Here is an 18,952-nt window from a genome sequence, read left to right on the forward strand (position 1 = left end):
GCGCCTGACCAACGAGATCCTTTACGTACAGGAGAGAAAGCGCCGACGCTCTCTATCGCCACCTGGAGGTGTGGAGTATGACAGCGTTTTATCTTAAAGGACGACTGCAGCCCATTTGCCTATAAATACTGTATTTTTTCCCACTTGCTGTGTATCTCAATGAGATTTCTTTTTTTGGAGTTACTAGTTTAAGCTGCATTTATTCCGTCTCCAGGCTTGTCCACCGTTGACACACATTATAGTGGATTAAACAATAGGTTAACATTTTGAGGAATATACTCTCATATCTGTCTGTTGAACTAGTGTTAACAGAGTGCTGCATGAATCAGACCTTAAAAAGAGACGGAAATGAGTTAGCATTTCTGCACTTCCCTTGTATCACAGTCAGTGGGTTTTTCAAATAGGTTTTTTTGTTAGATTCTTGAACTAAGGACAATGTGAAAAGTATATTACAATGTGGAGATCTTGTACAACAGGGGAAATGTTTTTTGTTTTTGTTTTTTTGTTGTTTTTTAAGGATGGCTGAACTGGAGAGACGGCTTTAAGGGGACACTGGAGTGTCTCCCCTTAGACCGGATAATGTTGGAGAGTAAAACCTGAATATGGCAGTATAATGCAACATCATGGAGGCCAACTGCTGTAAAACCTCCAAGAGGAAGAAGAAGCTTAAGAGATTTTCACCTTTTGTTCTGCAACATAAAGTACGTTGAGCTTGATGAATTTTGAAGCTTTTACGTGTCTTAATAAAGGCGATTGGCTAAATAATACTACAGAGATTGTTTGAGACAAACACGCTGAACATGACACTCATAGACTCTCTACGAGTCTGCCTGCCCATAAGCCAGAGGCAGCGTGTATTTCAGGTTTGCTGATGGGTTCTGCACTAAAGACACATACACCATGCACATACAGAGGGAGGAACAAGGGTTCGGTGGGGCAGCAGCAGGTCCCAGCAGGTTCAACTAACTTAAACATTAGACAATAAACAAAGTATAAACAAATTAACAGATGCAGCTTTAATCTCTGATCCAATTGATGGTGAAACTTCATGAGCTCATTACTTTCAAACTTGCATTAAGGGCTGCCTTTATTTAATTAAATACACACGAAGATATTTTTACAGACTTGAGAAAAGAGTCATAAAGTCAGTATGCTGACTCACTAATGTCAGTTACACAGCAATAGTTCAGTAATATTAGCTAACATTAGCCATCATACGCTGCTGGTCATATCAGACCAAATAAGGCTGCATGCACCAGAAAAACCTATTTAGTTGAAAAAGGGCATTTTTTTTATTGCTTGCTAATTAAACGTTTATTTGTAACAGGAGGAATGTGTTATGTCATCTTTCAAAAGTTGGTGGTTGCCTTTGTCGACATGTAGCTACAATAATTTATTTATAGGAATATTTCAAGTTTACATCATCACATTTTTGAAAATATGAAGTGCACTACAGGGTTCCTGTTCTCAGACAAAGATATTTCCACGCTTACTATAAGTACTTGAAATACAGGAAAACACCTGACACTTTCTCTTGTAAGATGAGGCAACATATCAGGGAGATATTTCATCACTGGCTGGCTGATAAAAAAAAGAAGGGGAATTTAAAGTATGAACTGTCACACACACACACACACATGCACACAGGCACAAGATCTATTATGTAATCACATTTTTCTGTCTTGACTGAGTTCAGAGTCGTCGCTGAGGCGGAGCTTGTCACGAGTATCAAGGAAAGAGAAAGAAAACTCCCTCGTGCAGAAGTGTTCTGCTTCTGTGACTGTGCTGCTGTCTGAAATGGACAAAATATACTGGTGAGTTCAATTAATGTTTATCCTCTGTGGGTTTGTGTCTCAGTGTAGCTGTGATCTTTGTATGATGACAAGCACTAATAACTGTGTGTAGGATGTGATCAAATTGGGATTTGTATATGAGCTTTTTAAAAAAGCTTTATGAAATACAATACATTAACACAATTATGGCTTTATTTATTTATTTATTTTGAAGTAAAGAGAATATGAATCACTTTTGATAAGTTGCTGTGTTGAATTTGTTTGCCCTTAAATTAGCTTGTTGTTAGATATGGAAAAGTTTAACATCACGTTGAAGCTCCAGTTATTCTGTCATTCAGTCAATAGATTTTCAAACATCCTGTGTGAGGTGTGAGAAAAGTACAGTATATGTTATGCAAGAGTTCACACTGAACAAGGCAGGGTTTATTATCACTCTGTGATTGCGGCTGATAACACTATTGGTTATTTTTCTATCACATTTGTGAGTGTACCATTTATTAGGAATACATATAATAAAGTGTTTATGATAGAGATTAAGGTGCAGGAGGCTGCGACACAGCAGCTGAATGCAGTCATGTTGCATTTTAAGACTTCAACGGTCTTACGCAATCACTTGTTTTACAGTGTGATGAATCTGCACATTATTGCAATATGTAACAAGAACACTGTCTTTTTCGCCATTCTCATGGTTTTTATCACACTTTAATCATTTTCCAGACTGACCAAAATGGCGCCTGAACTGCTGGAGTCCCACATGAAACTGTTCACAGCAGCTTGTCTTCAGAAACGTAAAACAGAAACAACATTTCTTCCCTCATCGCTGAGTGAAACTTTTGGTTGAACAAAATGCCTCACTCAGACATTCAGTACACCAGAGTGCGATGGTTATTAACCATCGCTGGACTCTTCCTGTATATGGTGGACATTTGGACAGACGTTGGACTGGCCCTGAAATATTTTCAACAGAAACATTTCGTGTGGAGCGGACTGACTCTAATGTTTGTTCTGGCCGGGCTGCTGGTTACGCAGATCTTCAGCTATGCCTGGTACAAAGACGACATAAATGATGTTTGGATAACTCCTGAGGGAAAAACGGCCTTATCCGGCATGTCTGAAGGTGGACTTGCTGTCCTGCACCTATTTTGCTTGGGCATCTTCACCAGGTATGGAATGATGACGAATGGTGTTGTCTGTTATAAGATCGCTGCACCTTAAGAAGGCACTTATTAAATCTGCAAAATAACAGGGGCTGCTAACTTACCTTGCACGTTCAGACTCAGAATGTGCAGTATGTTGATAGCAGTGGTGTGCTATCATGGAATGTGCAAACTGGAATAACCACATTCAAGCTGTGGTGCACTGCTGGATAAAAACTTTGCAAATGCATCATCGTCTGTGCAGTGGGTAACAAATGCACTTCACGGCGGCAACAACCTGTCTGACTTTGCTTTGTGTTTGACCTGCTGCTAGGTATTATCACCTGCTCAAACAAGGGTTCAGAGGGGTTTGGACGGCAACAAATTCCTACACCGTGGAAGAGAGGAGAGATGTGCACCACAATCTGTTCTGCCTGGCGACTGATCTGAGCATGCTCAAACTGTTTGAGTCTTTCCTGGAGAGTGTTCCCCAGCTGCTTCTACAGCTGTACATAGCGCTGGGCCATGAAGAGTGCTCAGTGATGCAGTGTAAGCAGAGGCAGAAAGTCACATTTTCTGCACATTTACTGTGTTGTTATTTATACAATTTGTCTGTTTCTTTCAGATTTATCTATGGCGTTCTCCTTCTTAAACATTGCCTGGGCCCTGGTGGACTACCGCCGCTGCCTGCGCAGATCCCTCCCCCATATCAGGGAGATGCCGTCTGGCCTCCCCACAGCAATCTACCTCCTTTATAAACTCTGTACCATCACCAGCCTGATCCTCAGCTACACCCTCCTCCTCATACTGAGCACCTACAGCACCATAGCCCTAACTGTCCTCTGGCTGATGTGGACAACGTGGACACACTTGCTTCAGACCAACTTCTGCTCATCCCTAGGCCTCGAGTTTCTGTACCGAGCGGTCATCGGGGTCATCCTCACGTTCACCTTTTTCAACGTGAAAGGACAGGACACCAGAGTAGCCATGATCGTCTACTACTCCTTCTGCTCTTTGATAAACATCACGGCTCCTTTCCTGCTGGCCTTCTTGAAGCCGGAGTTTCAGACAGTCACGTTTTTGACAGTCAGTGGTTTAATCTTTGGATTTTCGGTGCTGGGGCTGGTGTGTCTCGTGCTGTACTACCTCCTCCTGCATCCAAGAGGGGTGTGGCGAGAGGCAGATGAGGTGGACGGCCTGGGAAAAGAAGCAGAGGCCGAAAAAAGAATAAGGAACTTTTTACAGCCTTGATTTTTATTTTATTTTATTTTATTAATCTATTATCAAACCGGGTTATGGAAGAGGAAAAAAAGGGCCTGTGCAGAGATGCCATCTTGATATTGTGCCCGTCATTCATCACATACTAATGCGGCTGTCAAGTTATCTCACCACATTTTGAAGTGGAGCTTGCAATTAAGTGCACTTATGGATACATTTTATTTATTCTGTTTTTCATAATATCGATAAAGATATATTTATTCTTATCATATCTATAAAAAGGAATGTATTTGCTCATCATAATGAACACTCTCTAGATATTGATTGCTTAAAGATATTATATATCACTGCAATGAAGGCAATCCACTAATAATGCATTGTAGTCAAATAAAAAAAATATTATGCTAAAAAACATTTGGTTTCTTGATTTTTTGTGTTAGATATAAACATTTATGTGATGTACAAACACACAATAGTAAGCATAATTGTTATAATACTTGCAAGCTATTTCTTTCACTTGTTGTCAGAGCCTCGACACAGTCCAGGAGCATCACCTGGCAGCCCTCAACTGGATGCAATTTGATGGGTGTGGATGGATGTTTTCTTTCTGCCTGTAACGCACATGTCAACCACAAGGTGGTGTTATTGTCTAGGCTGACTTTTAAAGGTGAGTTCCTTTCCAACTGGATTCACATTAACACATTATTTTACAGTAATATTTTTATTCAGAGAACATGCAACAATATTTCAGGCCTAACAAACATTTTCTAATCACACTAATGTCCTCTTTAATATTTCCAGGCAGATATCACCTCATAATACTTAAGTGCTTGTTAATCTTTAAATTCTAAACTGCAACTGGGTGATTTATGAGATTCCTTAATTAGATTATTCAGGCCTTTGTTTGAATTGGGCAGAATGTTGATTGTGCATTATATTTTTGTTCTTTTTCTTTCTCTTCTTTCTTTTCACCCATTAATTACCCCCACAGAACATTTCTTCAGCTTAATGACGACGAAAAATGATAACAAAATGCTTTACTGATCCCCACAGTTAAGTTCAACACGACCTGGAAAGGATTCACCCTCTTTTTCAGTGACAGTCCAGCCTAGAAACTCAAAGAAGGTGGCAGCTAAACCTTCCCCTCGCCTCAGAAATGATGAACACAGAGGTCATGGATGAGCTAACTAGAAACAACAAACCTGTGCTAATTTTGTTTTGACTACCAGCAAAATATTGCGTGAGTCAAGCTGAGGACGTTGATTCTGCCCGGCCAGGGCAGGAGGTGGGGGCGGGAGTGCTCGGCTGGCCCAGTGTGAGCTCACCTGGGAGGAACGCCGACACCCCCCCCCCCCCCCCCCCCCTTTACTTTAATACAGCCAAACTCTGAGACTTTTTGACTTGTTTACTCCAAGGGGCCACTTTAACTTTCATCTGTCAGTTGCGCTCTGTCAAAGCCACTCCATAAAATGACAAATTTAAGTGAGGAACTTGCGTTGGGGAGGAAATGAATCAGTGCCAGGTAGTTACCACACAGAATTCAGTTTTACCGTGGAGCTGCAGCAGATAGACTCTAGCTCTCTGACTCTTAGATGTTTGTTTTTTCCATTCATTTAGTTTGGGCTAAGGTACTTGTTCTACATAAATAGCTTTAGAGTACATATTTCTCTCTAGTAGTCATAGATATACAATGGTAATATACAGTAATCAGATGGACACAATCCCAAAATGATGCTGATAGCTTACCTTTGGAATCAATAGGAGGATATTGCACCTGTAGGCATCATTAGGGAGATAATAAAATGACTTCATCCTTTGCATTTCAGATGATGGATGATCCCCTCGCTCTCCCTTCCACTGTATATTTCCTTGGGTTCGGTGGACTAATGCGATGTAAACCTGCCAAAGGGACTTTTATTGGGAGAAGATGCATGTGTCCCGGGCTGCAGTCCTAAGCAGTCTCTCCCTCTCTGTCTTCCTTTGCTTTTGTTGAGCTACACACATACTTTTGGCTGTGACTCACCGCTGATAGCACTGCCAGGGACCAGTCACAAGGCATCGGGAAGAAACGTGTTGAGTAAAGCATTACCTCTCTCCCTAGGAGAAAACAAGCGGAGAAAACTCTGGCGTTGACAACCCCTCTGTAATTTCCACTTCTGGCACCGAGAGCTTAATACCCAGTAATCTCTCACTCTGATCTCACTGTAATGCACCTCCAGAAGGGCTGGAGAGTGTGGTGAGAATCTGAGAAACTAATAGCAAATCAAAGATGATGATACGTGACAGAGCAAGATGAATCTCCGGAGCACCACGGGCCTTCGTTCTGCGCAGCCAAGGACACAAAATCTTGTGTTAAACACTGACCACTGAGGAGGGAAAATGTGCAAACACGGAGACTCGTAAACTCACGCTGCCCTCACTGTCAGCAGCTCCGTTTTGTCTGACTGAATGGCGTCAACATAAACAACCTTGACCACTGACCTCTCTGTAACCATCACTAGCTTTTCACCAAATCTTATCTTTTTGTTTTCCATCACCACATCCTGTAACAGCCGGTCAGGAGGGGGGCATTCCTGGCGTACGCCATCCCCACAATTTGTACAGACACAATAAACCCAGAGAGGCAGGCTGTTTTTCATTAGGGCTTCAAAGTCCATATAAACTATGATTAATGAAGTCCTGAGATGTTGTATGTCTTTAATTATTATGACTTGACTGCTGCAGCGGTGCCGCAGATGCATTAGCAGTGTTGGCGATCTGTACACATCTGCCTGGCTCGTTCTGACATGGCAGCTTCGCCTCATTCTTGGAGAATTTCCCGAATGTGGAGGAGGGCGGGAGGGGAGTGATAGAAGCCCCCTATTTTTTTTTTTTCCGCAATGGCACAGAAGTTTCTTTAATCACTGCACATGCACACTTACAAATGAGTTTAGGCAGTGACAGATTGGAGAGCGGGCTGAGCATAATTACATGCAGTGGGCTGGTGTGTGATCAGAGCATGGCATTGCGTTACCCAGAGGGTTCTGTAAATAAAGTCCTCATGCAATGAATGGGGATATTGTAAAGTGCATTATGCTGTGTACAATAGCCTTACCATTGTTACAATAGGCTGTTGGTGTAGCATGACAAGAACTGCAACGAGGAAGGCAGTCTAGACTTTAGCAGAAAGTGTTGAGGATGAGGACATAAGGCACTAATTACCTACAGTAACTACACATACTGTATATAGAAAATTAGCTTTAAGTAATATAGATCTTTGTTATCTGAGACTTTAAAGGAACATTATCATTGAATTTTTTTTTCATTATATAGAAATGTGCCATGGCATAGATGAATGATCAACGGTCCAGTATTGGAGTGTCAGAATACTTTTGCCAATTCAGTAAAGACAGGCCTACACCACCTTCACATTGGGTCAGAATTGTTCAAAGGGGAATTTATTACAATAGATATAAAGAATTCAGAAGTCCACAGCTGTAGCTGCTATGCATGTTCAGACACAGCACTAACGTCTGCATGGTAGCATGATTATGATCACAGCGGTGCATCTTAAATGCCGACGTTTACCAGGTAAAATGTGAACATGCTCTGCATCCTAAGTTTAGCATGTTAGCGTGCTGACATTTGCTAGGCAGCACTAAGGCTGATGGCCATGCCATTAGTTTTGTAAGTATATTTGAATAAAAAGAAGGATATTATCCTTTGAGACATTTCAGTGTTGACCAACTGACTGAGCAGCTCACATATGTCCATAAAACTGCTGCAGATCTAAAATTGCTAAAAGGTGATACATGCATACTGTAAATACCTTTTGAATTTTGGTGAGGCTTACTTTTTACTCCATTTGCAATAAATGCATGAAACAGGTGAACCAGCCGACCCCACAAAGACGTACGGTATCTGCACATGTTTTGTGATGAGAAAAAAGTTCTACTATTTTATTGCCTTACACATTCACACCTGGGAGGTGCCTGAAACACAGCCTCAGTCTCATGCTGTTGTCCTTAGAGCAGCTCCACTGGGACAGTGGGTGTTTAGTGCTCTTTGGGAATGTAACAATAGTTGCTGAGGACGGAAAGTGCGTAGTTAATCACCTCCTGCTTCCAGATTTTCCCAGCCAGTCCGTGGATTCAGCTTGGGACTTACCAGTCTAATAAAACACGCTGACTTTTTGACATGCAGTAAAATACTATTTTATTGACCAAATTAACTCATAAACAGTTATTTGTGGCAAAACTAATATAAAAAAATGCTACAAAAGACTATCAGCCAATTTGTTTTCAAGCCACGGACTCTAAAGAATGTGGCAGTAATTAAACAAAGTGTACTCTCTCCTGTGCGCCGTGTCCAGACAGCGGGACAACGAAACAAAGAGCAAAGAGGAAGCTCATTTGTATAATCCTCATTTAGTGCAGCCGGTTTATGTTTCACAGTCATGGACTATAGCATAATAGTGCTACCCATCCTAGCCCTCACACGCAGTCTTTCACACAGACGTACACACAGATAGAAAACAGAAGCCATGTTTGTGTTGGGCACGCTCCCACAGCATGCAGGATGATGGATTATAGAGTGTTCCTGTTTATTTATGCTGCGCTGGGTAGACGAACATGGGCAAAGACCTCATGCATACAGCCTATGTATGGCAAACACAATCAGCCGTAAAATACGATTGCGTATTATGAATGAGAAATGGGTTCACACGTACATGAGCATGAAAAGCAGCGGGCCGCAATCAAACACACATACATACACTCGTCTATTTGCAGGGGAGGCTTGTCTTGATTAACCTGGCCGGGGGAACCCAACATGTTTTTCCTTTTACGTCATGGCCTGTTCCCTGACTGGCTCAGTGGAAGCCATCAATTCTAGTTTGTCTGCAGTTTGTCTGTTTGAATTTTTTGCTAATCTGTATTATTCACTGATGGCCTGTTGGCCTTGTGCAGGAAGTGCTGAGTGAAGACTGTCGTGGTATTTATTTCACTCAGACATCATACATCATGCTTTCTTTTTCTTTTGCAAAAAAAATGCACCCATCGATTGGACCGCCTTCCTCTGCCCTTTGCCTTTAAGAATGAAGGTTTCTGCTGTTTTGAAGTCCTATAAGGAAAATGTTTAGAGTTGCAGGAGGCGAGGCTTATCGACGTGATCCATGAAAACAGCGAGGAGCTGCAAAGCATCTGTGACTGTGCGACTATGAGGGACAAATGTTTTTCTCACATACAGCTACTCTCTGAGCTGCGTACAATACAGCTTATCACCCCCTTGACAATTTTCTGTTTTCTCCCAGTATCAGAGGGCTCATAGATCTTGAATGGAGAAAAAGATGCTATGCCTGATTATAGCAAGAGGTCAGGCCTTTGATGCTCGTATGGGGAAATTTGTTATATGTTAAGCCAGTGCTAATGTGATTATGGACACTGATCCATTAAATCTACTGTAAAAATGCAGCCTGCACTAGTTTTGAACTCGATACTGAGGAGAAATGTGAGAGGTACTGTGAAACATTAAAGACGCTTTGATGTAATATTTAACCCATCTGCAGCAAACAGGGTGAAATGTCCATAAAACGCATTTTGGGCCAGAGTAAGCGGGACAGGCCGGTGTGAGAAATGAGATGTGTGATTTTTCTCTCCGGTCTCTTGCGGTGCCGTTGCAGTGTGGGCATGAAAAGGGGCAACTGCCTGTCACGATTACCCTGGAGAACGTTTTATCAGGGCAATAAAATCAGGCTCTGTGTAGCTGGAATACATTGTGGAACTCCCCCGCCTACCAGGATCAGCCTGGGTCTCAGACTGTCACCTCACTCCTCTTTCGCCATGGGAAATAAGGGTCAAGTTCAGCCCAAGTTTGCCCTTAATGCAGTGAAACAGAGAAGAAAGTGTTTAAAGTTGTTAGGCTGATTAGACAACTGAGCAACATTCATTTTATGCCTTTTTAGGCTGATTATTTACCTCTAAAAATCCCATAGAACCTGCAAAATATCTGAAAATGCAAACAGCTGCCAACAAAATTGGTACTATTGTTCTTGTTCATTTGTACATTTTGAGTAGGTTGTTAATGAAAAATTATATTTTCATTATTCAAAGCTCACATACAAAATTAAATATATCTCTGTTTTACAAGGTGTCTGCTATTTTTACTGAAAATCAATATAATATAATTTATAATAATATTCATTTACAATTCGACACATTTAAATATATGTTAACGTTAGCTTAACTTATATCAATTCCAGTAAATTCCACTAATGTCAAGCAGTTGACGCTGCTGTGATCTGTAGGCCCACAGCTAGTTAGCTAGCTAACTTTAGCGGTTCCTCTACTTGACATGATTTAGCCTCTACCAGTTTTTTGTCAAATGTCTAATTCAATATCAAGACACTTGCTCAGCAAAATTGCTATTTTTCATTTACAGATCATTACTAACATTAGGGAAAATTCACTATGAAAATGTAGTTTAAGCGCTAAGGTGAGCCATGGCTATTTCACAAACTAGCTTAAATTTGATATAGCTGTCTTGCGTCAACTGCCTAATTGGCTGTTTTTCTGAGGTGCTGCAACTCGAGTAACTGCAAAACAGCATTTTTATGGTGTGATATAGTTTTATACAGTAAAACAAGTGACAAAAATTCAGATTCTGGTCTTAATTTTAAAGCGTCCTTGTAGCCTCGACACAACAGCACAATGAGGTCATCATGTCATACCTCTAAAAGGAGGATGAGGATTGAGGATGCAGAGTGTAACTGAGGACTTTAACCATCTCTTCACCAGACAGTGAGGAAATGACTTAATTTAATTGTGGGTTCACAATAATTTCCGAGAAGGTATCCCAAAGTGTGTCTTTCTCATTTTGTAATTATAATTTGTTCAGTGCATTGGATCGGGTAACATATACTGTACAAGACCACCGGCAATGTACTGTACGAGTCTTTATCTGATTTCATGAGCCTGCCGTGAACGGTTAATGCTGTATAATGTTGCAATAACGATGCCATGTTGTGTATGATCAAAGATTTGCTGATTGATTGAGAATCAAGCAGGACTCAGGTGATTAACTAAGTCCTGACCTATGTCAGGACTTAGTTTGACTTATGACTCATGGCAAATACTTGTCTATGCAAGTATTTGCCATCGAGGGAAGTCTTGCCTATGAGGGTCAAACATTGTTTTTTTTTTTTACATATTAGCAGGGATTGAAATTTATAACGTCTCTCAATCCAAGAAGAAAGAAACGCAGACTGGGCTCATAGGAGCGCTGATGTCTGTCCACGCTTATTTGGGTGTCAAAAAGCTGTCAGTCTGGCGTCTCTTTGGGGTGTCCACAGTGCACGGCCTTTCACTCTGGCCCATAATGCAACAAAGGTGTGGTGACTGACTAATCTGCTTAAACAGGCTCCCTGGCAAAGCCACGGGTTCACTCCTGGGCCCCAGAGTCTCTACCAGAGGAAACTGCAACCCCCTCCTCAGATCCCAACTCAGATAAAGCACACTGATGACATCACCGTCTCCCCCATTTTTTTTTCTTTTAAAAACCATCCCAGTGGCCCTCCCTTATTAGCATGTGCAGTGTAGCGGGCAGTGGGAATAATAATGTGTTCTCCCTCTCGCACCGACTGAACTATTCGAGTTGAAACCGCAAAGCCCCGGGCAGCAGCCAAGCTAAATAACAGTCAGGGGGAAGATGGTCAAAGCATCACAATTAGAGGCAGTTTATTTTGCATTCTGCCCATGCCAGAGCACTCACAGACTATAATTTGCGCCAAAGATGTTTGACAGTTTATGTTGCAAGAGAAATCTGTGGAAAGTTTATGAAGGTCTCCGATAGGGGAGCGCGGTCAGAGGTGATGCTGGGTGAAAGCTGACCAGTGAAGTGACAATAATGCAAGTGGCGTTTTACAGGGAACATCCGCTTGAGCTTAGCGAAAGTCAAGTGAGTTTGCAAGTTCAAGGAACATGCAAAAGAGCAAAGAAGCAGAGAACGAGAGCGTGCCCTTTTCTTAAAAGGCCAGTGGGGAACTCATACAAACACTCCCCCGCGTCCCAATATTAACAAATTGTTCTGTGATAGGAGCTCTAACTTTGACTTATGATTATTATTGATCATTTTATGAACCGTGTGAAGCAAAAGTATACTAATGCCGCCCAAGGGTCCTGTCCAGGCCGGGCTCAACCATATATACCCAGAGAGGACTCCGAGTTCAGGCAAGCACATGTGGGATTTCCAACCCCCCCCCCACACACACACACAAACACACACAAGCACACACAGAGTTACAGCATCATTATAAAGGCCTGTTCAGGATTTTTGGCTTGTGCCCACTGTGTCGCTATAAGGCCCTTTGCTGCTTTGCTGACCTGCAGAGTGAAGTTGCAGTAATGGTTTAGTTTTGAGAATATGACCCTGCAGACCGCTCTGAATGGACCCTTCAGGTGAGCTCAGCACCTGCATTGTTTGTTTGTTTTTTTTTATTTTTCATGTAGGTTATAAAAAACCAAAAATGCAAATTGAAGATTATCCAATGAACTTCCATCATAATCGTTCATGAGCACTTGAGAAAAACATATCTGAACAATTTAAAAGTTCGAATTTCAAAATTGCTCTGATTGGCTAAGATGCTTGACTTTTATACATGTACACAAGAGGTAGACAAAATAATGAGAATACCTTAAAGGTAAATGCAGTCCAAAAGGGAAACATCTGTCATAAACAGGGATCAAGTTTAAGTTTATAGATTTTACAAAATTACAAGGTGTACTTTTGTGTCCATCACTCAAATGCTGGCTGTACAGAAGGAAAACTCTATTTAAAACTCTACCTGTTAGTGTAAAAGAGAAAAGGCTTTGAGAGTTGGGTGCTGGCAACTACAATAAACCTGATTTGTGTGATGTCACTGCTGTAAACACTCGTGCATTATTGTTTAAAATTCAGTTGTCTTATTAGGAATCAGTGTCCTCACCATGCAGACTATTCTAAACATATTTCGAGGTACTGCTTGTGCCATTTTAACCAATAAGAGACGATAAAACCATTGTCCCTGCCTGATCCGTGGCCAGTAGATGGCGGTATATGTACATGGAAGTGCTGTCCGCCTATGCGCTTCGCGGCCCCGGCCTTCCAGCGCTCCCAGTCCCGGTGTGCCACTGTGTGAGCAGAGGCCAGCGGCCAGAGAGACACCTGATCCGTCCTCATTACCTTCATCACCACTCCGCACTAATTAGCCCAGCGGCCAACTCCTCACTTGGACTCGAGTAAACTGCCCTTTGCCTAATTAAGTTTTTAATGAAAACATTTTAGCCTGAGCATTGCTTTAAGAGACAACCCTCTGACTCGTATTGACTCGATGTGCAAATAATTTGCTTCAAAAGCTCCTTTTTTTTCTTTTGCAGATGACCTGAATTGATAATGCATCGTTTAAATATTACACTACAAAGGTAAATATAATGGATAGAATATAGAGATAATCAAAGAGAAAAATGTAATATTAACATTTTTCTTGCAGTAATGTTACAATACCGATTGCTTTTAAAAAAATGAATTAATAAATACAATAAATTGGCATCAGCATGGTTAATTCTTGTAATTATACCAGAATAGCTACTAATCCTAACGCTATAACGAAAGGTACAAATCTAAAGAAGCAATAATATAAGGTAAAATATCAAGAGGTGTGTAATTCTTGTTGTTGAAATTAGCATTGTTCCACCTTAAATCTGAAAGCGCAGATTGTGCCTGCCGTTTTATTTATAGTAATAAATAATTAATAAATGCTAATTTTTATTTCAACTCGCCTTTTGATTAGAGCTAGTAAAGTAATTACCGCGTGATTATAATGTGAGGCTGCATCTAGTTAGGTGATATAAGATGCAACACCAGACCGCTATAATTTATTTTGTAGAAAATTATTATTATTATCGTTATTATTATTTAAACATGACACTGTCGACATGCCAAAGCGGCTGAATAATTTACCACAATATTATGTATCGATCGGCTGTAGAGAGGAGGTGATCCGTGCGCAGCTCTCCGGTGCGCAGCAGCGTGGGTACAGTAAACGTCTCACTCACAGCAGCGAGGGATCAATAATCTCGGCGGCTCGGGACAGTGGGGGCAAGTCACATGACGGCAGATTCCATGAGAGGGGCAGCAGGACAGGGCCAACCTTGACACTAAAAGGACTATTGAGTTTCAAGACAGCGAGAAGTTCAGGTTTCATACTTAAAACGAAGTGCCCACAATTAATGAAACCGGAAAATTACAGTTGGTTGTTGGGTGAGTACAAATCGGCTCTATAGGAATTTGTTTTCGCAAGATTTGCAATTTTAAAAGTCTGAAGTGGCACATTTTAATGTTTTTAATTAATTAAAAGAAGAAGAGTCTGATTGTATTAAATTTCCAAATGTTCATGAATTTGCAGAAATTAAAAGCCCCAAACAGCTTTCAGACAAAAATCAAAAGTGAAAATGACTTTTGATTCAGGTCTGACACCACCGCTGCCTGGCCTTCAGTAACGTTCCCACCTGTCCTGGAAATTGATAAAGCTCTTCATCTCACTCGCATGCTGTGCCAGGAAGTGACGGCCTAGTGCTCCTACTTAATGATTTCCACAGGATAGGCTGCGCATGACGGACGCCAGAGAATCAGCCCTCATCACAGCACACACACACACACACACACACACCAATATTGTCTATCCGAGGGATACTGCACTTGGTCCAGTGCGTCTCGGTCTTGCCTGTGTTTGTATAAGCTTGATTTTCACAACTGGAAAGTAATAGCCATCTGCCCAAGCAGGCTGGAGGGGTATCATATGTGAGCAGGTAACCGACGGCTATTAAGATCACACACACTTGGTCCTGAACTCTCTTCTCCTCTCTCTTGCACACACACACACACACACACACACACACACACACACACACACACACAAACACACACACACACACACCTTGCAAATTGCTGCAAGAGACTAAAAGAGAGCAAGAAAGGCAGTGAAATATAGTGCAGGCGCTGCTCTGTCAGAAACTCCAGCACTGGCAGGACATAGCAGGACATGGTGCATTGATGGTGGTGATGATTTAAAGGTGTAATATTTGATGAACCTCCAGTACAAGAGATTAGCGAAGGTGAAAGTATAGATGAAGAAGAATATATTAAGGAAAAGTGACATGTCTTGTGAAAATTTTGCTGCAGGAGTTCGTAGTAAGACAGACAGAGGCTCGTGCAGAGCCGGCCCGACTGGCCAACATAAATCCAGGACACACTCCCGACCAGACTGACAGGTGAGTGGAGCCGGCCGCGTCCAGGTTAGCTGCATTCCCAGGCCTCGTCTCTCCAGGTAGTGTGGGAAGGCGACCTCCCCTCCCACCCCGCCCCCATCCCTCCGGCCCTCGCTCAAAGGGCGTGTGCGACCCCGTGATGACATATGACCTCTTCAATGGCCCTCCAGAGCCGCATCTGTCATTCCCCGCAATCCCGCACCCATTTTCATCTCAGGGTAAGCTCGAAATTACAGGAAAGAACAGTGGAAGCTTCCTCTTGCCACCAGACTGGAGCACAATCTGAGTCCGGCCAGTTTCAACACAGTGGATCTGTGATAGGAGCAGACTGTAAATACACACTGTGTTTATTTTTGCAGCACATGAAGTTGATAAGAATGTTCATTTGCATTGATTTTTTTTTTTTTTTTTTGCAGGTTTTACATATTTGCAACAACATTTTTGCTTCTGATTCTTGCAAAGAAACACATGTTCCGAGATAGTGTCTTTATTCAACATGCAAAGGTGTGTATTGGTGCAATATATTACTATTTTTGACAAGAAAAGGGAACATTCCCAAATGCATTAATGATTACTGAAAAAAAAATAGCTGCACATCTTAACATCTCATTTATTCAGAGGATATAGGGAGCGCTCATTTATTCCCCTGGCTATCTGTAATGGTCTAATTACCCTCTAAAAGCTTCTCCATTGGCGTCTGTGTAATGAGGCCCCTGTAGACTACAGGTTGACATAAGACTGCCTTCAGCTCACTCCTGCTGCACCTTAACCCCCCCTTCTCGTGCTCTCGCCCCATCCAGCCTCAAGGGCCTATAGCGGACCGTCCAGCAGCGGCCCATCTGCACAGCGCAGACGGAAGCCATTGAGGTGGAACGTACAGGAGAGGTTCTGACAAGATAAAGATATCAGGAGCAGACAAGGGCAAAGGAACATATTGATGGAGAGGGCCTCTCTCAGGGCACGCTGACACCAGATACCTGCTATTTAAAACAGTGGTTTCGCTTGCTCATGGATTTGTCCACGCTGCAGTGCCATAACCTAACTGGGAGGGCCATGAACTCTCTCTTTCTCTATCTCCCGTCCCCTCCACCCCCTCCTCCGTCTTCATCCTCTGCGCCTTAACCCTCTTTTACACAGTGTCAAGCAGACAAACACAGTCACCCCTTTAACTGCTAATGCCGCCGACACAAGGCTCCATCTTTGGCCCCTAATGAAATCGGAATATGTGTTATGGAGTTCCAAACTGGATCATATTAAAGCGATCCTCCCCTCTCTCCCCCAGACTCTTCCTCATGGCTCGGTTCAGACTTAACCATTAGCGTTGCTCCAGTCTTTCAGTGCGACAGGGGCCCCGGCTCAGGCTTGTCTGGCCGAGGGCCAATGCCCCTCCAAGGACGGATGCTGGGATCCAATCTACCCATTGGCCATGCATTGTGTGGAGCCAAGTGACAGTGAGTCTTGGGCAACAGCTGAAAGACGCTGGCAGTCTAGATGGGGGGAGGGTTCAATCTGGCTTTGAGCTCTGCCTAAATCTCACATAAGTGGAAACACAAAAAAAGGCTGCAGCAGAAGTTGAGTTTTTAGTACCGATAGTTTTGTTCCATCTTGGATTCACTAAGCTTTCTTCTCTCAATGTATACATTTTGCTAAAAAGTTTGGAATGTACCCAAAAATGTCATGTTTCAATAAAGAAATTGTACTTTTTTTTTGCACCAAGGTGGCATTAAATTGATTTCAATAGAGCCAAGGCATTATTAATGTTGCAGCAGGAAATGATCTATAATTCATCATTCATAAGAAACTGCAAAGCCCCATTTTTAGCAGCCATTACTTCAATGTCCTGATGACAAACTCTTTTAGCTCAGTTTTGATTAATCACGTATAAAAATGGCCGATCTGGTCAGTTTATGTGCACCTCTGAATAGAAGTTTCAGTTTCTTTGGACATTTCTGGGTGAAAACAAATTCTTTTTGTTTTTTATCTCTTAGATTTTTAACTTTTGTTACCTGCTTCATTGTTTCATTCACCCAGCAGACATCCCTCCCAGCCCATTAACCCACTCCATCCTTCTACAGTACACTGCCCTTTGCTTTACTTGCCCCCCGCCAGTGATTAGCCCCTCCCATGTCCCAAAGCCCATTATAGCCCCTCAGTCCGTTTCCCCCGTCACCAGCTCTCCCCGCTCCTACCTCCCCCCGCCCCTCCTGTCACATACCCCTGCCCCTGCCTTGTCACACCCCTCTACTGATGGATGGTTGGGGTCAGTGGTTCAGCTGTGGAGTTCAAGCCTGCGGGCTCCATGGGTTCCCCCCAACCCACCCCATCCCTCTGCCCCAGCCCCCGCCACCTTTTACTACTCCTGCTCTCTCCTCCCTCTCGGATGAAAACAATGTCAGAAACCCAAAGCAGGGCACTCAGCTGAGAAAACTCATAACTCTCCCCTCAGCGCCCACCTTCCCCAACACTCACTCTTAACACTTTCATTCCTCGCTGGGCCCTCAAATAGACCCGGCTTACTGGGGCCACATAAATCACCGGAAGGGTCAGACTGGGCCTGGAGTCAGGCCTCACCTCATGCTGAATGGGTAGAGGCAGGTCACTCACTGTCATTGCACTGTGAGTTATCTCTTTATAATGACGCCTCTTGGATGTCTGTGAATGTGTGTGAGAAGTTTTTTGTAAGAACTCGTCAGCTTTAAGTTTTGCCACCGAGTCAAATTAGAAGAATTGTTTTTGCTACTTTTGGCTGAGAGTTGCATTAGCTCACTGCTCTCTTTGTGGTGCTGTTTACTGTCTGATTGCTTGGTCTCACATCAGTGGAGCCCCGGCCATGTAGCTCCTGATCACCCCTGTCCTAACGACTCCACAGCAGGAGTATCTGGAGTGTCTCAGATCCTAGAGCTGAATCTAGACTGACACACACTCTGCTCTTATGCTAATCACAATGTTTAGGAACATTGAACCGACAAGGGGGGTCGGGACAGGGCTGGACAGGGTTTGGGTGGGAGGCCTGACAAATTCCAGTAGTTTTGAAACATGGCAATTATCAGCATTAGCCTGCACCCCCCCTCCAGACCCAAACCGCCAAAGTGAGCGGAAATGGCAGCAATCAGGCCCGATTTCCCTCAGAGATGCTGGATGGGCTGGACACACACATCCCAGAGACACGGGCCCTCAGTCAGGGAGGGAGAGCAGCACCAGAGCCCGGCGAGCTCCTGACAGATGGGAGCTGAGCGGGGCAAGTCCTGGGGCTGACAGCAATGTTGCCAAAATTGCTCTTGGATTGGCTAACAATTAAGATATCAAAAGAGATCACGGCAGCTCACTGACAGCTGCTTCAATTGTTTGCACCTGCTCCTCTGGTGTTCTGCACATGTCTGGCATGGATTAGGCCGACTCGTGCTGGCCACATTTCACCTTTCCCCAAATGATTTACTCCAGAATCATCCTCCTGCCCCACTGGCTTGTTGAACACACCCTGTAGCTGCTCTCTCGTTTGGAACAGCGGGCGGGGGCGGGGCAGCAT

At 43.0% G+C, this 18,952-nt stretch overlaps 1 protein-coding gene across 1 annotated transcript; it reads left to right on the plus strand.

Annotated features, from left to right (window-relative positions):
- Positions 1–1,724: 1,724 nt before the first annotated feature.
- xkr9 (XK, Kell blood group complex subunit-related family, member 9) lies at positions 1,725–4,549 on the plus strand. The gene is made up of 4 exons (XM_041961690.1): positions 1,725–1,814; positions 2,511–2,956; positions 3,264–3,478; positions 3,555–4,549. The coding sequence occupies exons 2-4, from the start codon at positions 2,640–2,642 to the stop codon at positions 4,178–4,180; spliced, it is 1,158 nt and encodes a 385-aa protein (XP_041817624.1). The 5' UTR covers positions 1,725–1,814; positions 2,511–2,639; the 3' UTR covers positions 4,181–4,549.
- Positions 4,550–18,952: the final 14,403 nt, after the last annotated feature.

This window comes from Chelmon rostratus, chromosome 20, assembly GCF_017976325.1.
Source record: "Chelmon rostratus isolate fCheRos1 chromosome 20, fCheRos1.pri, whole genome shotgun sequence".
NCBI lineage: Eukaryota > Metazoa > Chordata > Actinopteri > Chaetodontiformes > Chaetodontidae > Chelmon > Chelmon rostratus.